This window comes from Oryctolagus cuniculus, chromosome 21, assembly GCF_964237555.1.
Source record: "Oryctolagus cuniculus chromosome 21, mOryCun1.1, whole genome shotgun sequence".
In the NCBI taxonomy this organism is placed as follows: Eukaryota; Metazoa; Chordata; class Mammalia; order Lagomorpha; family Leporidae; genus Oryctolagus; species Oryctolagus cuniculus.
The window spans coordinates 18313034-18341028 of NC_091452.1; the positions used below are offsets into that span (position 1 = coordinate 18313034).

General features: G+C 59.8%; 1 protein-coding gene and 1 long non-coding RNA gene across 4 annotated transcripts; one reads left to right on the forward strand and one right to left on the reverse strand.

The window, feature by feature from the left end:
* On the reverse strand, positions 1-27209 carry FOXN4 (forkhead box N4). Of its 3 annotated transcripts, XM_002723178.5 has the most exons (10): positions 27104-27209; positions 26487-26575; positions 12154-12299; positions 8911-9035; positions 8689-8799; positions 8308-8435; positions 7668-7764; positions 6670-6877; positions 2654-3046; positions 1-2083 (listed from the first exon to the last, which is right to left on the reverse strand). In XM_002723178.5, the coding sequence occupies exons 2-10, from the start codon at positions 26570-26572 to the stop codon at positions 1824-1826; spliced, it is 1554 nt and encodes a 517-aa protein (XP_002723224.1). In that variant the 5' UTR covers positions 26573-26575; positions 27104-27209; the 3' UTR covers positions 1-1823. The 3 variants fall into 3 exon arrangements, with proteins under 3 accessions (XP_002723224.1, XP_069922119.1, XP_051691841.2); XM_070066018.1 differs by lacking the exons at positions 26487-26575; positions 27104-27209 and having other exon boundaries at positions 12154-12424; XM_051835881.2 differs by lacking the exons at positions 26487-26575; positions 27104-27209 and having other exon boundaries at positions 8689-8802; positions 12154-12424.
* LOC127488127 (uncharacterized) lies at positions 16674-20205 on the forward strand. The gene is made up of 3 exons (XR_007915571.2): positions 16674-18623; positions 19133-19257; positions 19515-20205. It is a non-coding gene; the product is annotated as an uncharacterized lncRNA (long non-coding RNA).
* Positions 27210-27995: the final 786 nt, after the last annotated feature.

Consider the following 27995-nt stretch of genomic DNA (forward strand, 5'->3'; position numbering starts at 1 on the left):
GGGGGGGAATGAATGGCATGGTTATCCTGCAGCCCTGCCCTTGCACCTGCCCCAGAGTCACAGAGCGGCCGTCCAGCCTTTATTGCGAGCAGACATTGAACACTACAGCAGAGAACCCTGGAGTGGACCAGTCGTGGAATCTTCATCAACAACAACGGAAACAGCATCGGAGTCTCGTCGCATGGAGCTGAGGTCACAAATGGGCTGTGCTGGGCTTTGTGTCTCAACAGGATGCATGCCCCATAGAAAGTTCCAGAACCAGCGATGACTTAAAGAGGGCCCTGGGAGAGAGGGCTCTGCGCCACGCCCCTCAGGCAGCTGGCTGGCTGCTGACAAGGCTGAAGGTTCTGGCCCTCGGGTCCCGGAGCTCCCAGCACATGGCCAAGCATCGGGCGGTTAGGAAGGGTCGTGTCGCGGCCACTGTGACAGTCACAGGTTCTTCTGCTGCTGCAAGAGCCTCTGTCAGGGCCGGCGCTGTGGCCTGGTGGATAAAGCCACCACCTGCAGCGCCACCATCCCATATGGGTGCCGGTTCGAGTCCCGGCTGCTCCTCTTCCGATCCAGCTCTTTGCTGTGGCCTGGGAAAGCAGTAGAAGATGCCCCAAGTCCTTGGGCCCCTGTACCCACGTGTGAGGCCAAGAAGAAGCTCCTGGCTTCAGATCAACCCAGCTCCAGCCATTGCAGCCATTTGAGGAGTGAACCAGTGGATGGAAGACCCCTCTCTCTGTCTCTGCCTCTCTGTAACTCTTTCAAATAAATAAATAAATCTTAAAAAAAAAAAAAGCCTTGGTTACCTTCTCCTTCCCCACCCCATCGACAAGGACCCCTGAGCCCAACTGTCTACAGATCCTGCACTGGGGAATCAGTCATTGCCAAAGGGCCGCAGTGAGTGCCACCAGGAAATATTTGGCATTGCCCTTGGCACCTAGCAAGCGCCACGCCGTGCCATTTGCTTTCTCTCTTTCTGGAACTGTCTGAAACCCCAGGACCAGAAGCACCCCTCTTTCCTCCCACTGCCACCCCAATATGCCCTTAGAAAGACCCCCCCCTCAAGCCCCAGACCATGGCACCTCCCCCTCCACAACCCCAGGGAACCTGTCTGCACAGTGACTGAACCGACAGCAAAACAGCGCTCTCTGGTATGAAAAAAAAAAAAAAAAAAAAGGGAGCTTCCCAGGATCAAAAGTGCTTGTTGGAGTAAGACATCCACGGCTGGCCGGGGCACCCCGAGCCCACCACGGGTGCCAGGCGCCAGTGGCTTAGGTGCTGGGGAGTTGCCGGGATGGGGCAGCAATGGAGGAGTCCATGGAGGGGGAGTGAGACACAATAAATATAAATAAATGGACATGCAGGCACAGAGCCCAGCACGCCCAGGAGGCCACTCCGGGAGATGCTAAAGACGCTAACAGGCTGTGAAGCGGGCTCGGCAGCCTCCCAGGCAGGCTCTCCTTCCAGAGTTCAGCCCGCGCTGGGGTCTACCGGGAAGTTCAAGGTTGGCCTCCGTGGAGCCCAAGATGGCTGTCTCCGCCCCTTAGCCTGTGCCCCCGCTGGGCTGCTCGCCAAGATGCCTGGGGAGGCGGCCTGGCAGCCAGAGGCTGCACTGGAGAAATTCTCAACAGAGCTGGACCAGGCAGCTTGGTCCACCCTCTCCTGTGCTTCTGTCTTGGGAAGGTTCCAGAAGCTTCCTGTGGGAGGCACCAAAGGGGCTGGAGAGAGAGAGAGAGAGGCTGCAGCCTTGCCAGGACTCCAGGAGGGGCCCATGGGAGGCAAGGGGGCGGTCCTTCCAGGAATGCCCTGCTCCGGTCAGTGCCAGCCCCGAGGGCTCAGAGCAGGGCGATGGGCTTGTTCCCCGGCGCTCCCAGGTACTGCGTGGAGGAGGCGGCGCCCGCCGCGGCCACACCGTCGGGGTTGGAGTAGGCAGCGTAGAGACCCGTCAGCTGCACATCTGCGAAGCCCTGCTCACTGCCGCCAGGCACGGAGGTCAGGCCCGAGGCCCCCAGGTCACAGCCAAGCGGGGAGTCTCCGAAGGTCCCCAGGGCGTCCAGGCTGAAGCCGTCCTCCTTCATCTCCTCCCACAGGTTCCCTGGCCAAGACAAGGGGCCCCGTGAGTCGGCGACACACCGGACATCTCGGGTCAGGTTCCGGTCTAAGGGAGGAGGCCTCCCTGGCACGTGGCAGGTGCACCCACGTTCCTGCAGCCTGAAATCCCCAATTGCGCATCCATCCATCCATTCATTCGTTCACGTCCTCTTTACTGAAGACCATGCCATGGGCGCGGGTCAGCGGGTGACCGGGCTCACAGCTGTGAGTGCAGTGGTTAGTGATGAAAAGTCTGTAGCCAGAGAGACCCGGGCTGAGTGCCGGCTTCAAGGACCAGCCAGCTGGCGGATGCTGGGCCCCTGGCCTCAGTTTCCTCATTGGACAGGAAAGGGCGTGGCCTCAGGGGACCATGACAGATGACATGACGCCTCTGACATGCCTGCCCCTCACCCCCGGCCTGGTATACAGGAAGTGCTCACTGTTTGCTGTGATTAGCTATTCCTAGGGGGGTTGCTATGGCAACGAGGCTGGGCGGATGCAGGCAGTGTCGGTTTCCTCCCCCGCCCCGCCCATGCCCATCACCTGTCTCCAACCCCGGTTCCTCCAGCCTCACCCTGCAGAGCGAAGTCCACGATGCTGGGGTCCAGGGCGTCCACCTCAGTGTTCATGTCCGTGCCGATGTTGATGAAGTCCACGGGGCCCCTGCCCACGGCGGGGTGAGGGAGGGGGCCGGGGCTCAGGGCCGGCAGGGCGTGCAGGGGCGGGGTCTGCGCCGGCGCCGGGGAGTCTGGAGCCAGATGGGCTTGGGGCTGGACCTGGTGGTTCAGGGGGACCGACTGCAGGGACAGGGTCCTGAGCGGCTGGGGAGGGAGCTGGGAGACAGCCAGGCAGCCGTGGGCCATGGTCGCCGTGGCAGGGCGCAGCAGGCCAGGGGGCTCCGGCTCTCCGGGTTTGCCAGGGCGCCTGCAGCTTTCAGGTCGGTCGGAGATCAGCTTGTCCAGTTCCTCTGCGGGAATGGGGCGGTGAGGGGGGGAGGTCACTGAGAACCCACCCGGCAGGCACCAGGCCACAGCCCCGCCCGGCTTCAGACGCCTCGCGGCCTCTCGGAGTCTGTCTCCTCTTCTAGGGCACAGCATCACCTGTGCTGCAGGGTCTTGGAGGGAGGAGCGGGGCCCTGGGACCCCAGCCGAGGGAGAGAGCTCAGGCAGGCATGAGAGACCCCCATGGGGCCAGGCCCCCACGGACTGAAAAGCAAGGGGTCTTGGCCCATCCCTGCTGCCGAAGCAAGGGGGCGCTGTTACTCTGACGTTGCGTGGGGCTGTGGGCTCTGACCTGTGCAATGGATCACGACGCGGACACCCGACCCTCGGGTCCCCTGGTCTAGCAGGGCCGCCCCCAACCCCTTCAGAACTGGGAACACTCAGGGGCAGCTGCTTGGGACGCCAGCACCCCATGCCGGAGTATCCGGGTTTGAGTCCCGGCTCGGTTCCTGACTCCGGCTCCCTGCTGGTGCGCACCCTGGAGGCAGCAGGTGCTGGCCCGCTGCTTGGGTCCCTGCTGCCCACGTGAGGGCCCTGGACGCAGTTCCGGCTCCGCCTCCTGCTGGGCGCAGCACAGGTGTCAGAGGCGTTTGAGAACTGAAGCGTTGGATGAGAGCCCGCTCGCTCTCTCTCTCACCCCCATTCTCTGTCTTTCAAATAAGTACATAAATTTTAAAAAAAATTTAAGGGAAAGAAATGAAAACATTTAGAATCTAGAAGGCCAAATGAGCTGCCCAAGACCTCACTTTCTTTTTTAAGATTTATTTGCTTGAAAGGCAGAGAGAGAGAGAGAGAGGCTGGCAGTCCCTCCTGTTAATATGCAGCAGGACTGGCCTAGGTCTCTCGAGCCAGACCCAGAGCTCTTGCTGAGGTCGGGGTGCGTGACCCCCACCCCAGCTGAGAGCCTGGGGCGCCCCTGCGGCCCTCCCCCACCTCACTGGCTTGTTCACCTCCGAGCTGCACTCCCAGCCTCCCTCGGGCCAGACCTCAAGGGAGCCAGGCCATGTGGGCGGAGGCTGGGCAGAGCCGGCTCCCCTGCGGGGCTGTGGATAGACAGCCCGGACACACATTCCTGGTCAGGGTGTGTGTACACAGTGCAGTTGGGGTGTGTGTACAGTTGGCGTTTGTGTACAGTTGTGTGTGTGTGTATAGTTGGAGTGTGCACAGTTTGTTCTTGTGTGTATACAGTTGTGTGTGTGCACAGTTGGTGTTTGTGTGTACAGTTTGTGTACACAGCTGGTATGTTTACACAGCTGGTGTGTGTACACAGTTGGTATGTGTACAAGTTGGTGTTTGTACACAGCTGGTGTGTGTGCACAGTTGTGTGTTATTGTGTACACAGCTGGTGTACACAGTTGTGTGTTCTGTGTACATAGTTGTGTGTGTACACAGTTGTGTGTTTTTGTGTACAGTTATGTATGTGTACACAGTTGTGTGTGTACACAGCTGGTGTTGTACACAGTTGTGTATGTGTACACAATTGTGTTTTTGTGTATACAGTTGTGTGGTTTTGTGTACATGGTTGTGTGTACACAGTTGTGTGTGTACACAGTTGTGTATGTGTACACAGTTGTGTGTTTTTGTGTGCACAGTTGTGTGTGTGTGTACACAGCAGGCCCTCTGTGTTTCTGTGATTCTGGGTTTGCAGATCCATCCAGCGGAGGATTGGAAATCTGTCTCAACACCGTCTGTACTGGGCGTGTGCAGGCTTTTCTCCCGCGTCGCTATTCCGAAACTACACAGCGCCACCTGCACTTCCTCCCCGTGTGCGCGGGGCAGGAGCCCATCAGAGAGGGCCCAGCACAGTGGCAGCAGAAGGTCAGCTCACGTTGGCGCCAACACCTGTGGACTCGTGCATCTTCCTTTACGACACCGCCCCGTGAGCCCTCTGTGTACCTGAACTTCACAGTGAACATCTATATTCCCAGTTTCCTCTGAAGTCTGGAGCACCGTCGCACAGGGGCCCAAGTGTGGGTTCTGTGCAGCCCCTGCCGCTTTGCCTAATGGGGGGATTTACACCGATTTTGGAATCTGCAGGTGATGAGCGCCAACTGTATACGCGTGCATACGCTCGGTCTGAAGCTGCGCCTGCACCTTACGGCAGCTTGCTTCGACACCAGCCCCCGCTGTGCCCTCTCTCGGGAGGGGGAGGCTGTGTTCGCGTCCCCTCTAAAGCATCTGCCAGTCCTAACCCGGGTGCAGGGGCCCTGACGCCTGCTTCACCAGCCCTCGGTGGCGCGGCGATTCACCCTGTCCGCTTTCGCTCCCAGAAACAGTTCTGGGTGAGGAACTGTGTTCAGCGACCACGGGCTGTGGTCCTGGACCACCTCTGTGCAGGCCGGGAGACGGCCCTGGCTGCAGGCTTCTGAGCCCTTGCCCTCCCCTCGTGTGCTGCCCCCACCATGTGCATGTGTGTGCGTGGTGTGTGTGGTATGCATGGTGCCGTGGTTTGTGTGTGCATGTGGTATTTGTGGGCATGCAGGTGTGTAAGTGTGGAGTCTGGCATGTGTGCAAGTGTGAATTGTGCATGCTGGTAAGTGCATGTGTGGACACTGGCCTGTGTGTACAGGGTGCATGTGTGTGGTATACATGCATGTGTGTGGTGTACACGTGTGTGCATGGTATATATATGTATGCTGGCATGTATCCACGTGCATATGGTATGTATGTATACACGTGGTGTACACATATATGTGCTGGTGTGTGTACGTGTGCACATTGTGTGTGCACGTGTACATGTGTCTGTGCTGGTGTATGTGTGTGTGGTGTACACGTGTGCTGGTGTGTATGTGTTTGGCATGTGTTGTGTGTACATATTGTATACACGTGTGTGCTGGTGCACGTGTGTGGCATACATGTGTGTATGTATGCTGCACGTGTATATGTGCTGATGTATGTGTGTGCACGTGTACACATGGTGTGTGTGCATGTGTGCACATGGTGTACGTGTGTGCTGATGTGTATGCATGTACACATGGTGTGTACATGTATGCATGAGTATGTATTGTGCATGGGTGTGCATGTGGTTTACATGTGCACGTGGTATACGTGTACATGCGTGGAGCTCACTGGGGTTGCCCATACTGTGATGGATGGCATGGTGAGTGTGCACACATGGTGTATATGTGTGTGGACATGTGGTGTATGTGTGTGCGCACGCGTGGCTCACCGGGGTTGGTCATGCTGCCGCGGATGGTGTGGTGAGCATGTGTGCGTGTGCATGTGGTATATGCGTGCATGTACATGTGGTGTATGTGTGTGCACACGTGTGGCTCCCCGGGGTTGGCCATGCTGTGGCGGATGGTGTGGTGAGTGTGTGTGCATGTGGTGTATGCGTGCGTGTACACATGGTGTGCGTGTGTGCACACGTGTGGCTCACTGGGGTTGGCCATGCTGCGGCGGATGGTGTGGTGAGCGTGTGTGCGTGTGCATGTGGTGTATGCATGCGTGTACACATGGTGTGCATGTGTGCACGTGTGTGGCTCACCAGGGTTGGCCATGCTGCGGCGGATGGTGTGGTGATTGTGTGTGCATTTGGTGTATGCGTGTGTGTACACGTGGTATATGTGTGTGCGCACGCGTGGCTCACCGGGGTTGGCCATGCTGCGGCGGATGGCAGCCAGGTCCTTCCTCTTGCACTTGTGTAGCTCCTCCTCCATCTTGTCGATGCGGGCCAGGTTCAGGGCCCACAGGCAGCCCTTGCGCGAGGAGCCGCCCGCCTTGTTCTCCACCTTCTCGAAGCACTTGTTCAGGGACAGGTTGTGACGCACCGAGTTCTTCCAGCCGTCGGGTGCCGTCTGCGGGGAGGCCCGGAACTCGGGACCCCCGCAGAGACCCTCACCCCAGGGACAGGCCCGCGGGATGGGACCCAGCAGTGGCAGGGGAGCTGCTCAGAGCGAGCGAGATCTGAGGCAGCCTGGGGGCGTGCCCTGCTGAAAGGGGCCTGCGATCCCATCCCCCAGCCCCCAGCCCCCAGCCCCCAGCGGCTGTAAGGCAGTGGATCCATCACCCTCTCTCCACGCAGGAGCCGGGCAGAGAGGCTGAGGCCTGGACAAAGCACCCAGTGTGTCACACGCATGTACTTTGTAGGTGCTTGTGCTTTATTGCCAGGGAACCAGATACGGCAACACCTGCCTGTCTGCTGTCTCTCTCTCTCTCTCTCTCTCTGTCTCTCTCTGTCTCTCTTTCTCTCTCTCCCTCTCTCTCCCCGTCTCTCACTGTGCTGCAGCCTCATGGCCGAGGTCGCTGTCGGGGCCGGAAACGTGGCAGTGCGCATTGCTGCTAACAGCGGCCCACGTGGGACCTTCTGGGTGCAGACCCCTCACCTCTCCCCTCCTAACCGAGGAGGCGCGGGGAGGGCAGGGCTCTAGCTGGCCTCTGCACCCTCCATCTGTGCCCTGAGCTGCCTGGCGAGCTCGTCTGCCTCCCTCGGAGTCCAGTGCTAATACTGACGTCATCTGTGCCCCTACACACATGTGTGTCCTTACCGCCAGCAGAGGGGCGTAACGGGGGGCCTAAGGGGCAGCCCTGGTTTCGGAGACGAAAGCCCGGGCAGCTCTCGCACCTGCAGCCAGGGCGGGGCCTCACCTTGAAGTAGGGGAAGTGCTCCTTCATGAAGCTGTAGATCTCGCTCACGGGCAGGCTGCCTGTCTTGCTGTTCTTCAGGGCCATGGCGATGAGGCAGCTGGGAGTGAGAGGCCGGGTGGGCTGGGTGTGAAAGGGGTCTGGGGCTGACTCGCCAAAGCCCCCCTCCTCCAGGAAGCCCACCCTGCTTGACCCCAGCATGCTCTCAATGCCTCATCTCCCCTCCCCCCAATCCCCTCTGCCTTTCTCCTTGACCCTGGGCTCAGCCTTCCTCACTGTTGTCTCCCCCTCTTCCGTACATCCCTGTAGAGGTAGAGAGCATCTGCAGCCCCTCAGGTCTTGCCCCAGCTGCCCTCCCCCACCCCCGCCAGGCACCCACAAGGCCCCACTGGCTGCTATCCCAACGACTTTCCATGTTGGAAGAGACTGACGCTCAGAGAGGCCGAGACACCCTGCCCCGCCCCAGGCCACACAGCTTGGGAGAGCTGGAGCGGGGTGTGGGTGAGCTCTTGGACCTGGTGTTGGCCGACCCATGTGGAGGCTGGCACCTGGGGGCTCTCTCACTGCCCCAGGTCCCCCCAACGCAGCCCCGACCCCTCCTCCCCCAGCACCTGCACCTGGCCCCGCCCACCATGGACCTCACCTGTATGAGTAGATGGGCTTGGGGTAGTGCTTGGGACGGAGTTCCTGAGATGGGAGCACAGCCATGTGGGGCTGGGGGTAGGGGGGCCGTGCCCCAAATGGGGAGCCATAGAGGCCGGCAGGAGGGCACTTCCCGCAGGGGGAGGGGGAGAGAGAGAGGGAGGGAGGGAAGGAGGTGAGAAGGAACAAGTCACACACAAGACCCCTGCCCTGCCCAGGGGAGGCTGATGGGGGTGGGGCCAGGAGTCTGGGGACAACAGAACCAATGACCCCAGCACAGCAATGGGTGATGTTGGGTAAACTGAGGCCCAGGGGTCCCCCCAGCTGCCCCAAGGCAGGGGTGTCTGCCTCTGAGATCGGGGCTGCTGGGAGCTTCTGGTACCTGCTGGGCGCCTGGAGGGAGAGGGAATGGTGGCTGGGTGGCCGGTGGGTACAGCTGGGACGTGTCCTGCAAGCGAGGTGAGGGCTGGCCACCCACTGAGAACTGGCTCATCTGCTGGGGCCGGGAGAGGAGGAGGCAGGGGGGTCAGGGTGGCAGTGGGGCACCCAAGCCCTGGGGGGCATCCCTTTGCTCCCCCACCCCCACCCCCCAGGAGGCACTTACACTGACTCCATGGCTGGCTACGGGGCCCAGGCCCAGCAAGCTCCGGGGGGCCATGCCGGCTGGACCAGGGAGCAGGGGCCCTGGGGTAGGTCCCACGTGCAGGTCAGCAGCCCCGGCCGGGGCACCTGCAGGGGAGAGGTGCAGAGGGACTGCAGAGCTGGAGGAACAGGGTTGCAGGCAGGCCCAGCCCACCCCAAGGCAGCGCCACCCCCACCATGAAGGGCCTGGCAGTCCCTCCTGGGCGCATGACTGCAGCCAGCACCGGTCTTGCTTGCATTTGGGCTGCTGCTGTTTCTGATAAGAGATGAGATAATGCCCATCAAGTGCCTACTTAGCGCCTTGCCGGATGTGGGATGCCAGCCGGCAACAGGAGCCAAGGAGGAGGAGGATGTAACTAACACCTGTCCTTTACCCAGAGGCAATGCTGCCATTCACTGTGCGTTTTCTTCTCTAAAACACCCCGTGGCTCCCCTGACACCCCGTGGCTCCCCTGACTCCCCCGTGGCTCCCCTGACTCCCCCATGGCTCCCCCGTGACTCCCCCGTGGCTCCCCTGTGCCTCCAGGTTTAGGTCCAATGCTTCTGTGTGCCTCTTCTCCTTTTGCTAAGCTCTGCTCCTCTAACCAAGAATCAGCACAGGAATCACCGGTGTACAAGCTGCCTCCTCCTGCCTGTGCTGGGCCTGTGACAGACATTGCTAATCCATCCCAGAGTCTCACCACACCAGCCTGATTTCAGCCAGTCACTTGCAATCAGGCAGAGTTGCCCTGCAAGACGATGCCACCCCAGGGCCATCTCTTCCAGGAAGCCCTCTGGGTCCTTTAGTTCTTCTGCAAGTACTGGCTGCTGCCTGGGCTCACCCTGCAGGCTTTGGTCTGTTTGTCTTGGCCTTTTCTGCCTGCCCAGACAACAGGGACCACACCGCCCATGGCTCACTGCTGTACACACTGGGCCGTGAGAGGCACCCAGCAGGTGCGGTGGGCATGGAAGGAGCTTCCTTACTTTACCATTCGTGGAATGCCTCCCGTGCTCTGTGCCCATTGCATTGAGCCATCACAGCTCCCCCAGGAGAACAGTTGTGTCACAGCTCAGTGCAGACGAGGAACCAGCTCAGATCAGAGGGCAACCCCCCCATGTGCCTGTTCCCTGGGCTCCAGATCCAGGGTGAGCAACACGACCAGCAGGCCGAATGCGGCCCACAGTCTGGTTGTATAAATAAAGTTTTATTGGCACAGGCACACCTATCAGAGGTCTTCAAAAAGTTCTTGGGAGATGCATTTTGTGGGAAAAAAAGCTATGTGTAGATTTCAAAAACTTTTTTTGCACTAAAATAATAATAAACTCCATTTCCATGGAGTTTTTGAAATATTCCTATTTGTTTTCTTGCTTATAAATTTTTAGTTATTTTCTTGTTTTATTTGGAAGAGAAAGAAAGAGACATAGAGAGAGCTCTTCCATCTGCTGGCTCACTCCCCAAATGCCTGCAACAGCCAGGACCTGGAATTCAATCCTGGTTTCCCATATTGGTGGCAGAGATCCAAGCACTCGGGCCATGATCTGTTGCCTCCCAGGAGCTCACTAGCAGGAAGCTGGCTCAGAAGTGGAGCAGGCCCTCTGATATGGATGCGGGCTGGTCTAACCTCTGTGCCCAACGGCTGCCCCTATTTTCACACTGTTTGTGACTGAATTTGTGCCATGGGAGCAAAAATGGACTAGCCTCCATGGAGACTGTGCAGCTAGCAAGTCTAAAATGTTTATCACCTGGCCCTTCCCAGAAAGAGTTTGCGGATCCCTGTGCAGGAATGATTGGCTCAATTAAAAAAAAAAAAAATCCTAGACATTGATTTTTCAACTATTGGTTCATTTAATGTACTGTGCTGGTTGTTTCCATCGTGTTTCTTCAACATTTTAAAACATATTTATTTGAAAGGCAGAGAGGGGGCTGGCACTGTGGCACAGTAGGCTAATCTTCCACCTGCAGTGCCAGTATCCCATATGGGCGCCAGTTCTATTCCTGGCTGCTCCTCTTCTGATCCAGCTCTCTGCTATGGCCTGGGAAAGCAGTGGAAGATGGCCCAAGTGCTTGGACCCCTGCACCTACGTGGGAGACCTGGAAGAAGCTCCTGGCTCCTGGCTTTGGATCAGCGCAGCTCTGGCCGTTGCGGCCATCTGAGGAGTGAACCAACAGAAGGAAGACCTTTCTCTCTGTCTCTCCCACTCACTGTCTATAACTCTACCTCTCAAATAAATAAATGAAATCTAAGGAAGGGAGGAAGGGAGGAAGAGAGGAAGAGAGGCAGAGAGAGACAGAGATCTCCCATCCACTGGTTCACTCCCCAGATGCTCACAACAGCCAGGGCTGGGCCAGGCTGAAGCCCGGAGCTCAGTCCAGGTCTCCCACATCGGTGGTAGACACCCAAGTACTTGAGCCATCACCTGCTGCCTCCTAGGTGTGCATTACCAGGAAGCTGGAATTGAACCCAGGCGCTCGGATATGGGATACGGGTGCCCCCAGCAGCACCAGGTACCTGCCCCTGAGCATTCTCCACATCTCTAAGGAATCCACCTGCTGCCAGTGCAACCCGCAGCTGTGTACCGTCCTCCTGCTCCTGGGCCTTCAGGGGCTTCCCAAAACAGCCAAGGGAAAGTGATTTAGGCTTCCTGGGCCATGTGGTCTCCGTCATCTTTTCCTTACAACCCTTGAAGAATAAAAACCATTCTCAGGGCCGGCGCTGTGGAGTGGTAGGTTAAGCCTCTCCCTGTGGCACCGTCATCCTGTATGGGCACCGGTTCGAGTCCTGGCTGCTCCTCTTCTAATCCAGCTCTCCACTAATGCACCTGGGAAAGCAGCTTGGGCCCTTGTGCCCACACGAAGCTCCTGGCTTCAGTCTGACCCAGTCCTGGCCATTGCAGCCATTTGATGGAGTGAACCAGTGGATGGAAGTTTCTCTCTCTCTCTCTCTCTCTCTCTCTCTCTCTGCCTTTCAAATAAATAAATCTTTTTTTAAAGCACTGGAGGAGCAGCAGGTGTGGCTTCCTCCCTACAGGACCCGCAGCTTATCCAGGGCCTGGTGCTCTGCATTCGATACGTGATGAATTCCATCCTTCAAAGGCAGCTGGAATCAGCCCCGTGTTACAGCCCAGAGGAATGCAGGGACCCGGCCACACCGCAAGTGTGAGTGTTGGGCCTCAGATGCCCCTCCCCCATTCTCCTCCCTCCACCCCACCTGGGCCCTGAGCCTACCTGTGTGTGGATGTGGTGCCCTGGGGCCGCCCAGGTCCACGCGGCTGTTTACCATTTGCTGCAGCCGAGGCACGTCCACGGCCGTGAGCCACGACAGGGACTGCAGGTCCCCAGGGAGGTCTTCATTGCTGGTGGAAGCCAGGAGCCTGCGAAGAGGAGCAAGGAGCTCGGGCGGAGTGGGGGGGCTCAGCCGGTTCCTGGGGTGGGGGAGCTTCCTGAACCCCAGGCCCCTCACTGCCCCCAAGCCACCCTCCAACCTACTGAGCATGGGGACGTGGCGAGCCCATCTCTCTTAGCCCTGCCTTTAGTGGGGTGCTCACTGCGGGCCTCATCCCATTTAATACCCCCATCACCCCACAAGGCAAGCACTGGTATTAGCACAAAATTCAAAATATTCCTAAATCAGGAGTACAGACGTAGTGCCGCAAGGAGGAAATTCTTCAAGTGACCTGGTGTGGGATGGCAGGATGTAGGTGCAGTACCAACATTGTATCATGATGGGGGTGCAGTGCCAACATTGTGTCGTGATGCATGTGCAGTACCAACATTGTATCTTTTTTTTTTTTTTTGACAGGCAGAGTGGACAGTGTGAGAGAGAGAGACAGAGAGAAAGGTCTTCCTTTTTGCCGTTGGTTCACCCTCCAATGGCCGCCGTTGCAGCCGGCGCACCGCGCTGATCCGATGGCAGGAGCCAGGATCCAGGTGCTTTTCCTGGTCTCCCATGGGGTGCAGGGCCCAAGCACCTGGGCCATCCTCCACTGCACTCCCTGGCCATAGCAGAGAGCTGGCCTGGAAGAGGGGCAACCGGGACAGAATCCGGCGCCCTGACCGGGACTAGAACCCGGTGTGCCGGCGCCGCAAGGCGGAGGATTAGCCTATTGAGCCACGGCGCCGGCTACCAACATTGTATCTTGATGGGGGTGCAGTACCAACATTGTGTCGTGATGCGGGTGCAGTACCAACATTGTATCATGACGGGGGTGCAGTACCAACATTGTATCATGATGGGGGTGCAGTACCAACACTGTGTCATGATGCGGGTTCAGTACCAACATTGTGTCGTGATGCGGGTGCAGTACCAACATTGTATCATGTTCCCTGCAGAGTGAGGGGTTCGGGAAGCATGAATGGATGTCCTGTTGAGACTTGAGTCCTCTCCCCCAGCATTGTGTATGCAGATTCTAGAATCTGAGTTCTGGAACGCTCCCTGTCTCTGGGCCCCATAGGCTAAGTGAGGACACTGAGGCACTATAGGAGCTCACCTGGGACTCCACAGCACACAGCAGGCAGAGCCTGTGGTCACCCAGGCCACTGCTGCACCCAGGTTGCCAGGTTCCAGGTCCTGGGTGGCTTCTGGCCATGCAGTATCCCTCGGGGCTGGCGTGGGGCTTGGGGACAGTCCACGTGGGTGACGGGGTTGGCTACGTGCTGAGCTGACTGAGTGCCTGCTCCATGCCATGCTCAAGGCTCAGTGCTCAGCACGGTCCCCCCTCAATCCCCACAGCAGCCCCGAGACTGGGATATGCTCAACTCCCTCTTTTACAGGTGGGGAGACTGAGGCGCAGGACACGGGGTCACGTGCCCAAGGCAACACAGCATCAGAGTGGTGGGGCAGGGGGCTTGGGTGCAGCCTGAAGCCCAACTGCTTCCCCAGGACCCCAGGCAGCTCCTGCAGGCTCCAGTGAGAGACCCCCACCCACCACGCGCCATGGAATCCTGAGCAGAGAGACTTGGCTTCCTGTGGAAGAAAGAGGCTGCACCCGATTTGGACAACTTCTCTTCTGAGGTCGCACTGGCCAGGTGGCCCCAAGAGCCCAGGCCGCCCAGTGGCATCTGGCCTCTGTAGTGACGCATGCGCCAACGGACCCTTGCGGGGACCCAGCGCACCTGCCAACGTCACAGCAAGGGGCTGGCTGTCTTGTTGCTGGGAGGCCCTCGGCTCAAATCCTGAGCTCCAAGTTTTAAAGATCAGTGGCTCAGGCCTCCTGGGGGAGAGTACGGGGACAGAGAGAGACCCCAGAAGCCCCAGGTTCTGGTCCGGGGCCTGTCTGCCCCCTCTCTGCCTGGCGCCTCTAGGTCCAGTTCTTTCTCTCTCCCCCCTTTGGTTTTCCTCGACCCCTCCTCCCCAGCACTGCTCTCCCTGCCCTAGTGTTTTAGGGCCCCAATTAGTGTTGCCATGGCCACGGCTGCTCCGCTGTCACAGGGCCTGGGCCCTCAGCCCACGGTGCTGGCGTCAGGTGACCGCCAGGCCGCCCTGGCCATTGGCTGCCTCATAGGAAAACAGTGCCTGGGGCGATTTGAAAACCCAGCCGGCCCGTGTCACTGGCAGCGGTTGGCCCGGCTGCTGTCCCCGGAGCCCCATTGTGTGACAAGCGACTGCTGGCCCCGTGGCACGTGGCCCCCATTGTCCTGGGGTCTCGGTGCAATTGTTTCTGTGCCCCTCCCCCTCCTGGCTGCTGCCTCTTCAGCTGGCTCATAACTCATCTGGCCCGGTGACAGCCACGGGCCAGGCCCAAGAGATGCCATCTGTGTCCCCTAGGCCCCTCAGCACGGCATGAGGCGGAGGGGCAGGGCCCACCGTTGGGGACGCCTGGCCGGCCCCTGCCCTTCCTCCTCTTGCCACGCCGTGGCCAGCTGACTCAGCAGTGCTTGGTAAGGCAAGGCCCCTCCTGCTCAGGAACCTGCCATAGCTCCCCACTGCCCTCACTGCTTTCCTCCTGCTCGCTAGAGATGAGCTGGAACAGAACCCCAGGTAGGGGTGAGGCTGACAGGCAGTACAGGGGGCGGTTAAGAGCAGGGGCTCTGGGTTCGGATCCTGGTTTCCCCTTGTCTGTGCACCTTGGGATGAAAATAACCCCCTCCCCCATCAGATGTTGGAGAACCAAATGGTTTTTCCATGCAGCACACTTGCAGGGGTGTCTGGCGCATGGCTATTATCGTACAGCTCTTAGTCCCAATCCCGACGGTCATAGTCACGTTACTGTTAGCCAGCCCTGGGGTCTGCAAGCTTCTGTACATAGGTCGCAGGGACCTGCCCTGCTGCCACTCCTCACACTTCCCGTATGCCAGACTGGGGTTCTGCACCATCCCCATTTTATAGATGGAGAAACTGAAACTGAGGCCTGGGAAGTCACTTAAAGGACTCCAAGCCTGTCTCCCCATGGGTCAGGTGCTTAGTGCGCAAGGGCCAGATCGAAGGTGCTGTCTGGTGACTGCCTCTCCATCCTAACTGGGGGCCCACCGGGGTCCCCTTTCCCTTGGCCTCACTGCTCCTCTGTGGGAAGAGCCACGGCCTGCTGCATCTACCCAGGGTGCACCTGCCCTGGTGCACCTATGCCCGGCTGTGCCTCTATGCCCCCTGCCAGGAAAGCTTTGCTTTTTCCCTGCCCATGCCCTGATGCCAACCTCGAAATCTGTGTCCTGGCCGCCAAGCCTGGGAGGTCCCCAGTGTCACTGAGGCTACCCCTCTTCTTAAATGGGAAACCGGCTGAGTGAGGGGGAGAACTTCCGGTTCCTCCCGCACACTCAGGGACCCCGTGTGCATCCTTACTGCTCCCTGCTCGTGGCCAGGATGAGGCTTCCCCGCCCATCTCTCTGCCCTCACCCTGCCTCCTGGCTCACTGAGCCTCGACCCTGAGCCCTGTGTCCTGCACACAGCGAGTGCCTTTAAAACAGGCCAAGCCCAGGCTACCAGGCCACCAACCCTGAGAGTGACATGACAATGCAGAGGGAGTGACAGAGAGAGAGAGAGAGAGAGAGGGACCTTCCATCCCCAAATGCCTAAAACTCCTGGAGTTGGGCCAGACCAAAACCAGAAGACCAGAACTCAACCCAGGTCTTCTATGTGGGTGGCAGGGGCCTGGAGTACTTGAGCCACTACCAGCTGCTCCCCTGGGTGTGTGTTCGCAGGAAGTTGGCCAGGAAGTGGAGGCAGGACAAACCCAGGTGCTCAAACAAGGGGTGCAGGCATCCCAAGCAGCACCTTAGCCCCTGTGCCCAAGGCCTGCTCCCCGGCCTGGCCCTTTTACAGCTGATAGAGCATCTGTTGTCTCTTCCGGGCCTCGCGGCAGTCCTAGGAAGGGGACAGGGAGCGGCCCAGGCCCACTTTATGGATGGGGGCACCAAGGCCAGTCCCCGCAAAGCAAAGCCCCTTTGCCTGGAAGCGAGGCAGCCAGGACTTGACCCTGGGCCTGTCTGCCCCGGCCTCGGGCTGCTCCCAGGGCTCTGCGGGCAGGAATCTGATGTCCAGGGGCAGAAATCCCACCAAGCCCAGGGCTCTGGGCTAGGGCTCTGCAACCCAGCATCTCCCGGAGGCCCACCCCAGTCCTCCCCACTGCCCTGGGGAGGGAGGACAGCCCAGAGGGGGCGGGCTGAGACTTGGGCAAGGATCAACCTTCTGGGTGCAAGTCTGTGAGCCCTGGGCTGCATGTCCTGGGACAAGTCACCAAGTCTTCGTTCCTGGGGTGACTGAGGGGCTCTGAGAAGCCAGTGCGTGCTCCACTGGGGGCACAGGCCTGTCCCTTAATCTGGGCTCAGCAGGTGTCCCAGAGGTGGTCAGGTCCTCCCCTGTGCCTATCCCCAAGCTGGGGCGGCTGGCGAGTGGCCCCAGCCAGCCCTGCAGGATGCCTGCCAGGGAGCACTGTGGTGAGAGTCCACTGGCTCCAAAGCCTGACTTGTTTCCCCCTGCCTCTAGGGTCTCCCTCAGACTTGGGGGTCTCTTCAATATATGTCACAGGGGCTGGGGCTGATGTGTCAGAGCCCTGGTGGGAGTGCCTCATCCCCATGGCCCAGCCCAGGCCCTGGGTGACCCTGGCCCCCTGCAGAGAGCTGCACCATAAGCCTCCCCCCAAAAAAAACACCCTCCCTCACCAATGCCTGAAGACCACCCCACGTGCCAGCCCCGCTCACTCCTCGCACCTCCTGGAGGCAGCCTAACTACAGGCTCCACAGTGGCTGCGACCCAGCAAAGACTGTGGCTCAGGAGCTGCCCTGGCTTCTCAGCTGTATGTCCTTGGAATGGCATTTAACCCCTGGGCTCAGTTTTCCCACCTGTAAAATGGGCATGAGCGATAATGCTCATAGCAGCAGTACCTGTGCCTCCTAGGACTGGCATGAAGTATGGGGGTGAAGTGGTTTTATGAGCCATTGTAGGAGAGAGACAGACAGACAGACAGACAGCCTTCTAGGCCGAGAAAGGACAGGACATATGCAATTCAAAGAAAAAGACCAAGCCCAGCCTGGAGTGGCCCTGGTCCTCAGGGCAGGTCTGCCCATGCCCTGTGCATTGTCTGCAGCTCTTGGCTAACCCTGGCCTGCATGGCGCCACCCCCAGAGGTAGCAGAGAAGAATCAAGCTTCCAAAGACCCAGCTCCCTCTGCCAGCTTCCTCCACTCTCTCCTTTCCTGTCCCTGCAGCTGAGCAGCCCCGGGCTTCCTGCTGGACGTCCTCCCAAGCCTTCCTGTGCCTCAGTCTCCTAATCTGCAGAATGGGTTTAATGATGAGGGAGGCAGAGCACCCACAGGAGCTCTTAACCAATGCCCATCCTCTCCCCCAGTCTCCCATAGACCCTTCTCCATCCTGCCCACCCACTACAGGCCCCAAAGCGTGACACTTGTGTGCCCACCACCCCAGCTGCCCAGAGCCACAGAGCCAGGCTTGTGGGAAGGAGGCACAGGTGCCTGCAGCTAACGACCCCAGGTCTTGGGCCAGCTTGGATGCAGCAAGGGGTGGGCCCTCTGTCTCCAGCTGCACTGTCCCCCGCTCACATCTTGACTTTGCCTTCCTCCATACCCCCCACACCTTCTGTTCTCTCCCAATGGACGCCTTTCCTTCCTCCTCTCTGTGTCTCTCTATCCGACTCCTATTTCTCCGACCCCAAGAGAGCACTCCAGTTGGCCTCAAGCCACCTCCTACTCCAGGGAGGGCAGGAGCTGCACCCCTGGTCTCTGGGGGACTCTGAGAGTCCTTTCTGGATGCAAGTGGCCCTGGGAGGCCCCCATGGTGAAGCAGGGGCGCTCACAGCCCCCAAGGGAGGGCATGTGGCTGGGCACACAGTGGGCGCTCAATAATTACTCAGTTTGGATAAAGGAGCGCAGAGCCGCAGCTTTCCAGGTGCCCACGCGGGGGCGAACAGCCCTGGCCTGGGGGCACAGCTCCCGAGGCTAAAACTGTGCATGTGCTTGGTGACCAGCTTCCCACTTGCCAGATGTGCACACCAAGACCAGAGAGGCGCAGGCCAGTCGCAGGTCACCCCGCTGGGGGCGGTGGAGCCAGGACTCCACCTCTACCTCTGAGCCACAGGCCCCTCGTCCCACCTCCCTGCCTACAGACATGTCCTGTGCGAATTCTAGAAACCACAGCCCTGTACTTGCCAACTGGTAGCCGCGAGCCAACCGCAGCCGCTTGAAGGACAATGGAGGTTCAGTGACTGCGTGATTTTCGCGTTGCCGTTAAACACCCGGAGCTGTGCTGTAAGTGTGGGAGTTCGGGAGCTGATTTCACGGAATTTCAAGCTTTAGTGCGGTTGCTTATCAAAGAATCTCCATCCGCCCCGCCCCGGCAAGGGGGACAGGATAAGGCTCTGACGAAGTTGTGAGCCCCCCATCTCACGGGCATCCAAGAAGGGGCCAAGGGGACCACTCATCAGGTCCCTATTGGGTGGCAGATGCACCCAGGCCGCTGTGGAAGTCTCTGGGGCACAGAGACGGTCCCACTCCCACAGGTCCTTGGCCCTGGCCTGGCCTCAGTTTCGCCACTTGTAAAGCAGCAGTGACTGAGCAGAGGGGTCCTGTGTGACCTGGGTCCAGTGTCTCACCTGCCCTGGGCCTCAGGTTCCCTGGGTTTACAGAGGAGATAGGGATGGCCCCCAGCCTCAGCTGTCCACGGAGGGTGTGGGAGCTGGCCCACGGCTTCTTCCTGTGCCAGATCAGAGGGAGGGCCCTAGGTGGCTCCTGACAACGCGTCTTTCTCAACCCACCAGGAAAGCCAACAGCAGACTGTCACCTGTGTCACCCATTTTCCAAGTGCCTGCTCTGTGCTTATCACTCACCTGCTACCTTTGTGCCCTTCTGGGTTGTGCTGGGAAGGCTCTGGGCCCCTCAAGAGGTACAGACCCTCTGCCACATGGCACCCGAAGCCCATCCCAGCCAGCAGCCCAGTCACGGTCCCCAGGGGTCCTCTCTGAGGCGTGGTCACCACTGTAGACTCTGGGGTCTGCTGGACTTGGACTGGAACCCCACCCAGCCACTTGGTAGCTGGGAGTCTCATCTGCAGCCCTCTGGCTCTCTGAGCCTCAGTTTGCTCACCTGCAAAATGGGAGTGCTAACCTCCTTCCCATCTCACAGGTATTTTGTGGATTGCAGGTGCTCACCCCAGGCAGCGCTGGTTCACATCATTGTCAACATCCTGTGACCAACAAGGAGTGGGCTCCCTAGGGTGTCCCATGTTCCATCCTGAGTATTTCCTGAGCTGCTCTTTGTCAGGTCCTGGCGGGCTAAGCTCCCTGTGTCCAACGAGATTGGCCCTGGGATGCAAAGAGGAGAGAGCCCACCTTCCAGGCAACCCCGGCAGGTCAGCTCCTTCCTGCTTCCCTGGCTGCTGTGTGTCGGCTCCTCTCATCCCCACCACGCAGACTGCCTGGCTGAGGCCCGGAGACACGCAGAGACATGGCCACAGCAGAGGAGCGAGCGCTCGCACAGGGCCATCCTGCCACGGCTGAAATAAACCACGCCGTGGGCAGGAAGGAGGTGGCGTCATCATATGGTTGTTAAAAGGGCCAGGCTGTCGGCGTCCTGATGGTGACAGGGCCACTGGTGAGGGGAGCCCCTGGTGCCCCCGGGCAAGGCGAGACACCGTGGAGTCCAAGGTTGTCAGCCCAAGTGAGCTGCACAGACAGCGCCCTCCGCTGATGGGCTGTGCTGCCACAGAGGACAGGATGAGTGGGCAGAGCCAGCAGGGCAGCACCCAGGGGCCCAGGGAGACCCTGATGCCAGTCCTGCTCCACTCCCAGGGCAGGGACCTCGCACAGGGTAGGGAACGCCGTGGAACCTCAGATCCCCAAGTGTCAAATGGGGAGAGGATGGGATCACCCTGGTTGTTTTTTTTTTTTTTTAATTTTCTTTTATTTATATGAGAGACAGACAAAGAGAGTTCCCACGTTCTGGTTCACTCTCCAAATGCCTGCAGGGGCAGGGCTGGGGCTGGGGCTGGAGCTGGGAGCCTGGAGCCGGGGACTCCAGGTCTCTCACATGGATGGCAGGAACAATTGCTCCAGCCATCACCTGCTGCCTCCCAGGGTCTGCGTTGGTGAGAAACTGGAGTCAGCGGCCGGGGCTGGGGATCAAAGCCAGAGCCTCTGACATGGGACGCGGGCATCATAGCCGCTCCCAGGGCCTCTTGTTCGGGGTGGGTAACCACAGGTGGGCACGGGGCAGTGATGGCTCAGGGCAGGTCCCGGGAAACTGTAGGCTGGATGCAGCTAGCACACAGCAGCCGGACCTTTTATGGGGACGTCAAACTCCCGCAGGGAGTCCAGCTTCCCTTCTCCCCTGCCTCGCTCCCTCCCTCCCCTCTGCTCCTGCAAACCTCGCCACGTTTCAGCTCCCCAAACACACTCAGCTCTGACATCATCAGATCTTTGCACATGCTCTTCCCTTTGCCTGCAGTGCTGTTCCAGGCACTCATTCCTGGCTGGCTCTTTCTCAGCCTAAATGTTCCCTCTCCTGAAAGGCCCTCCCTGGCCATGCTGTCCTCCCATGGCCCTTCCTGTCTGCGTCCACAGAGCAGGCGCTCTGCGGTGAGGGGTTTATTTATATCCGTGTCTCATTACGTCTTTGCCGGAGTAGGAAAAGGAGAGGCAGCATATCCTGGTCCCCAAGCTCCTCCCATTTCCTGCCCAGCTTAGACACCACCTCCCCCAGGAAGCCCTCGCAGACTAGCCAACCCTCTCCCAGTCTTTCCCTCCCCTGAGATGCCTGGAGCTGTCAGCATCCACACGTAGCATAGAATGCCAGGATCACCTATTAGTCGTATCTGGCCGCCTGCTCTAACTTGCTCCTCCCTGTAGATGCTCAACACCTGCCGTTGGCGCGAGACCCACAGCAACCTGCCAGGCCTCAGTTGGACATATAGCACTCACCCGTCCAAGGCCAGCTGGAGCCCATGGCCGCTGCAACAGAGATGGAACACTGTGGGGGCTCAGCCGGTGCCTGCACGGCGCCACGCGGACTTAGGGCTGGTTACGGTTCCCACTGGGGGTTTCTGCTCTCAGAGCCCCTGTCTGGAGCCCACATCCAGCTCTCGCTTTGCGATCTTGGGGTTCCTTAGAATCAACACCTTGACTGTACAGAGGAAGGGACACCCATTCGGGGTTCAAATCCCATCTCTGCACGTTTGTGGCCGGGTGATCTGGGACAAGTCACCTCACCTCTCTGTGTCTCGGTTACATCCTAAGTACAATGGAATAACCGTAATCCCCACCCCAGGGGGCAGAGGGGAGGGCAAGACCCATTTGTATCAGACAGGGCTTGGCACATAGTAGGTGCAGTATTCATAGTAGGTGTCTTCCCCCTCACGCCTAACCCTGCCTGTCGGAGGGCCTGGCACGGCAAAGGTCGTTAGCAATCAGCACCCCAGCGGCTCAGAGGCCTTTCCGCTCCCGCTCCCCGGGACAGCTCGGCCACCCCTCCTCTCAGGGAAGCTTCCTTCCCAAGTCAGTTCCTTCACCAAGAGCCGTTCTTGCTTTGGGCCTACCCACCACCCAAAGAGGGCTGAAGCGCTTCCCAAGGTGTTTATTTAGCTAAGCTATCTTTTGCAACTGTTTACAGGAAAAGGTGAGCAAATGCTACCTAGCAAGCCAGGGGAATTGCCAACAGGACCACGGGGGCGTGCATGGAGCTGATTTGATGCGTTTGGAAACGAGAATTTTTTTCTTTCTATAATGGCAGCTGTCTTGGGACTTGGTGTGTGTGTGTGTGTGTGTGTGTGTGTGTGTGTGTCCACACTTGCGTGCACATGCATGCAGATGATTCTCAGGGGTAGAAATGCAAAGACAGGCCGGCTCCGCGGCTCACTAGGCTAATCCTCCGCCTAGCGGCGCCGGCACACCGGGTTCTAGTCCCGGTCGGGGCGCCGGATTCTGTCCCGGTTGCCCCTCTTCCAGGCCAGCCCTCTGCTGTGGCCAGGGAGTGCAGTGGAGGATGGCCCAGGTGCTTGGGCCCTGCACCCCATGGGAGACCAGGAAAAGCACCTGGCTCCTGGCTCCTGCCATCGGATCAGCGCGCTGCGCCAGCCGCGGCGGCCATTGGAGGGTGAACCAACGGCAAAGGAAGACCTTTCTCTCTGTCTCTCTCTCTCACTGTCCACTCTGCCTGTCAAAATAAAAAAAAAAAAAAAAAAAAAAAAAAAAAGAAATGCAAAGACACCCAAACAGGGCTGGGCCCCACCTCGCTTCCTGGCCCACAAGGTAGCCTAAGCTGTTCCGTGCGTGCTGAGGGCTGTGCAGATGTTGGGACCGTCCCCACCGCTGGCGGAGGGGCCCCCTCCCCACAGGGAGGTTACAGCTGATGGGAGGGGCCGCCTGATGGGGTTCAACCATCCCGCACGGGGCTCCTGAGCTATGGGTCATCACCAGATCTCCGCAGACGTGTTCTTTCTCATGAGGTATCTGCCAGTCTCCCATCTAGCCAATCAATATTGACGGTCCACATGTGCCACCACTTCCATACACACACACACACACACACAGCCCAGCGTGCAGAAAGGGCAGGGACTTCCCCAGGGCCACCTTATTTCCTAGGGCAGGGACTGAGGTTTGGGGAGGGGTACATCAGGCATAAGGACCCGTGCGGAGGACCTCTGAGCCTCCTGGCTCCTGAAGCAGGGGTGAGCCCAAGGGGCCAAGCACCTGCCTTTACTCAGGTCCCTGAGCCTCACTTTCCTATTTTGGAAGAGGAGCTTCTTGAGGGGGTGCTGAGCCCAGTGGCCAAGATGCCCCTGTCCCTTATCGAAATGCCTGGGTCCAAGTCCCAGCTCCAGCTCCCAACCCCACTGCCATTGCACCCTTGGGGGGCAGCAGGGATGGCTCAAGGAATTGGGTTCCAGCCACGCACCTGGGAGACCTGGCTTGAGCCCCAGGTTCCTGGTTCTGGCTCCAGCCCAGTCTCAGCTCTGTGGGCTTTTGAGAGTGAACCTGGCCAGCGCCGTGGCTCACTAGGCTAATCCTCCGCCTTGTGGCGCCGGCACACCGGGTTCTAGTCCTGGTCTGGGCGCCGGATTCTGTCCTGGTTGCCCCTCTTCCGGGCCAGCTCTCTGCTGTGGCCAGGGAGTGCAGTGGAGGATGGCCCAGGTGCTTGGGCCCTGCACCCCATGGGAGACCAGGATAAGTACCTGGCTCCTGCCATCGGATCAGCGCGGTGCACCAGCCGCAGCGCACCGGCCGTGGCGGCCATTGGAGGGTGAACCAACAGCAAAGGAAGACCTTTCTCACTGTCCACTCTGCCTGTCAAAAAAAAAAAATAATAAAGAAAAAAAGAAAAAAAAGAAAAAAAAAGAGAGAGTGAACCTGAGATGGGAGCTCTCTTCATCCTGTCTGCCTCTCAAAAAGCAAAATGATTAATGGAACCCACTAAAGGAGCTTGCTGACCCTGACCTCTAGGATAAGTTCCAAAAGCTGGGTGCAGTGGTCACAGATCTTGGGTTCTGCCCCCTTCTGAGCATGCGCCTTTGGGTAGCTCACATATCTGTGCCTCAGGACCCTTATCTGTCAATTGTCCCACTGAAACGGGACAGTGCACCTGCTGAGGAGCTGAGCAGGTGCCTGGCACACAGCTGATGCTTAACAACCATACTCCCTAGCACCTCTAAGGGTGGACGGCCCTCCTGCTCTCTGAGCTGAGACGAAACCAATTCCGCTGTGGGGAACACGAGTTCCCCTTGCTGTTGTCCAGAGTCAGGACCGCCCCTGGTCCCCAGCTTTGGCTGGCAGTGGGGCGGGGAGGCTACTGACTCCCGCCAGCTCCCCGGGGCTGGGGCTGCTGCCTCCAGCTGCTGCCCCCGCCCTCCCCGCACACAGCCATTGAGAGTTAACGGCTGCACCGGGCCCCAGGGGGCTGCAGCGTCAGGCGGCTTTGAGTGGGGGCTGCACCACGGCTGGACCAGCAGCCCTGTCTGGAGACGGGGGAGGGTAAGAGAGCAGCCCATAACCTGCTCCTGGGCCATTATGTGGGGAGAAAAGTGGAGCAGGTCCGAGCGGGGTGTCACTGCACAGCCACTAATGTCCTCTCCCAGCCCCACTGCAGGTGCAAAATTCTCAACAGCTCCCCACTGGGCTCTTCAGTGGCTCAGGGAGGAGCAGCCCCTGCCCAGGGTCCCACCACCGCAAGGCAATGGAGCAGCCTATTTTGTTCCATTCCCTGTGCATGACGCCAGTGGGACTCGGAGCTGGGGGCCACAGTGCACTTGGGGAGTGGTGGTTTCGAGCTCAAGTCCCCACGTGCCCTGTTCCTGGGGGCCCCTGGATCCAGGGGCCCCCACCCCCTCTGCAGTTCCTCCACGCTTCCCCGTCCTGAAGAACCTGCACAGACCCTTCTCTTGCACACTGGGTCACCAGCTATAGCCACGGCAGGTTATGCATCCTTGATCCGCAAGCCTCACTTTTGGGCTTCCCAAGCAACACCAGGGACCGTAGGCCCTGACCATGCCCATCTGGAAGAGGAGGAAACAGAAGCAAGCCCGGGACCTGTACAAAGCTGGACTTGGCGTCCACCTGCACCTGACTGCTGCCTCCAGGGCTCCTGCTGAATGTGGTTAGGCCACTGTGAGAATCCGGGTCTTTGAGTTCTTGCAGTGAAGCCCCCTGGGGCGGGGGAGGGGCTGAGCTCTCCCACAGCTCCCAGCTTGGAGGGCACAGGCAGGGTTGCCCTGGACACACTCAGTGCCTGCTGGATGCCAGCTTCACTCACAGGGGATGCCACTGAGCCCTAGAGGGCTGGCCAGCTCTGATTCTCTCCAGTGCCCAAACCCACAAACATTCAGAGGCAAAACCGCGCGGGGACAGCTGGCAGATGGCAGAGCTAAGTATGCTGATATAATCACCATCACTCCGTGCGGCGGGTACTAGTTCTATTCCCATTTTGCAGATGAGAAAACCGAGGTTCAGAGAGCTCCACACAGCCAGAGGAGCTGGGATTATAAAGAGCTGCAGAGCCCAAGCTGCTAACCCATAATCTACTCCCACCCCACTTGCCATCATTCAAACCCTTACAGCGCTAGAAGGAAGCTCAGGGGTCCTGGGTTGCCTGATCTTGGGGAAGCCGGTTTTCTGAGCCTCTGTTGCTCACCTGTGCAGTGGGGGGTCAGTACAGTAGCTCCCCACCGTAGGGCAAAGGAAACAGGAGGAGCTGCACACAGTAGGGGCAGACAAACTGGCGGGCACCTGGCCCCAGCTCTGCACACAGAAGCCTCTGTGCTAAAACCCTTTGAGTGCGCAGCTTCCTTGGGGTCTTACAAGGCAGCCGGCCTCTAATTGGGGCTGTGGTCTGCCCCAGCAGGTGCTGCTGCCGAGTTCCAGGGGCCCCCTGGGTAAACAGGGCTGATCCAAGATGACAGCCTGCTCTTCCCCGGGCCAGCCCCAGTCCTGTCCCCATTCCTGAAGCTGGGCGCGCTTGTTCCCGGGGGGCCGGGGGTGGGGCAGGGGAACCAGGTCAGGGCTTGCAGGGGCCTCCAGGCTCCTCCACTTTCTCCCCACAGCCCTGTGACCTTGGACAAGCCCCTTCTCCTCTCCCGGCCTCAGTTTCCCTACCCACAAAAGAAGGGGTGACCCCTTCAGGGCCTCTCCAGCAGGGGCTCCGAGGACTTCCCCCGCTTTCCCCCGCACCTTGCTTCAGCCTGTTCCAGAGAATTATTTTGGCCTCAGTTCCCATGTCTTTTACTCCTCAAACACAGGAGACCCCAAGATATCTAGCTCAACAGCATCTTTTAAGTGAGGAGGAGATGACGCCGCCCAGCGAGGGTGAGGGACCTGCCCAATGTCACACAGCCACAACCTTCCCAGCACCTCCCCAGAAAGCCTCCGAGGGGGCACCCCCTAGGGGCGCCGGAGGGGAAGCAGGAGCCCACCAAGACGCCCACACAGCGCCTAACCCGGGACACACTGGGCCAGCCCGCGCACGCGCAGAGACCACCTCGGAAATCAAGACCTGCTAGCCGACTTGCAAAGGCAGGGGATGCAAGCCTGGCGCCGGTTCTGGGGCAGTTTCAGAAGCCACGAGCGGCGCGTGGAGACTTGAGCGAGAGAGCAAGAGTGAGAGAGAGCCAGAAAAAGAGGAAGCCCTCACCTGTATTCCTGCGGAGAGGGGTGGTGGCTTTGCCCCGAGTTTCGGATGAGTCCCGACATCATGGATGAGATGTCACTTCCTATCATCTCCTTGGGGCGGGGAGGAGACAAGCAAAAGACGAACTCCCATCAGCGGCGACGGGTCGGGACCCCCGCCCTCGGCTCCCCCCCAGCTCCGAGGGTGGAGCTCCAGGAACCTACAGGACATTCTGTCGTTAAAGAAAAACAAACAACACCGCTGGCGGATTCCTGGGCGGCACGGGTCACGTCCTCCCACCCCCCACCCCGCACCTCCGCGAGGTTGTAGGAGAATATGAAGGGACGGGAATAAAGTCGCAGGGGCCAGGGCCGAGGGAAGCCCCTAGGATCCGGGTGGCAACCCTGGAAAACCGCAGTTGCAAAAAGAGGGGTGGGGGAAACCAGCCCGGCTCCCCAACCCGCCCCCCGGAAGCCTTTAAAAAAAATAACCTCTCAGGGCGTCCCTAAGTGTCGCAAACTCCAAGCCTGAAAACGCACAGGGAAACCCACCCAGGGCCATCTCTGCAGGATCCCCCGGGAGAGAGGCTTGGGACGGGGGAGTCGCCGAGCGCGGCCCCGCACGGCCCGGCACTGCGGTACCTGCAGCCGGCGGTGGCGGCGCGCGGGGTTCCGGAGGGGGCCTCCCTGGCGCTCGCCCCTCGCGTTCTGCAATTTGGCCGCCGTCGCAGCTCGAACCGTTTTTAAATTTCCCTCTCCGGAGCTGTCCAGCTCAGAGCATGCGCAGTAGCCGTGCGGGGGGCTTTTTTTTTTTTTTTCTTTCCCCCAAGGGTCAGTTACCGGGCAGGGTCAAGGGGACCGCAGCGGGCGTTCCCCGGCAGCGGCGAGCCCGGCGCGCCCGGGGGGCTCCGGTGTGGGTCGGGGGAGCCGCCCGGGGCTGGGGGATGTGGGGGGCAGGGACGCCCCCGCTCAGATTTGACCCAGTGAGCGCCCGCGAGCATGCGTGTAGACAGCGGGAGGGTGGCGTGGACAGAGGGAACTCAGTGGCACAAGGTTGCCGCGTGCACAGAAACTCACGAGCGGGCTGAAGGAGGCGGGCGGGCGGGCGGGCGGCGGACCTACGGCCGGCCCTCTGTCCCCTCCTGGGGGCGCGGGCCAGGGGACACAGTCGGGGGCCCTGGTGGGCGCGCGCCCCGGTCACCTGTCCCTTTAAGAAAGTTTGCGTCCGCGCGGCGGCAGGGGCCGCGGAACCGGGAGCACTGGCGCCCGGAGCCTCCACCTGCCCAGGCTGCGGCTGGGGGCGCCCCGCACCCCCGTCCACCCCCAGCCGCGGGGCTCGGCTGCCCGGGTGTTGCGACGGCGGTGGAGGCTGCGGCGCTCGATCGGGGACAGGCGCAGAGCCGAGCCGAGCCGTTGGCGGCTGGAGCCCGTCTGCAGCCCGCCTCCCGGCCCGCGTCCCCGCCGGCGCGGGAAAGGTGGCGCGAAGCGCGGGCTGCAGGCGGGCCCGGCCCCGCCAGGTGTCAGGAATCAGTCC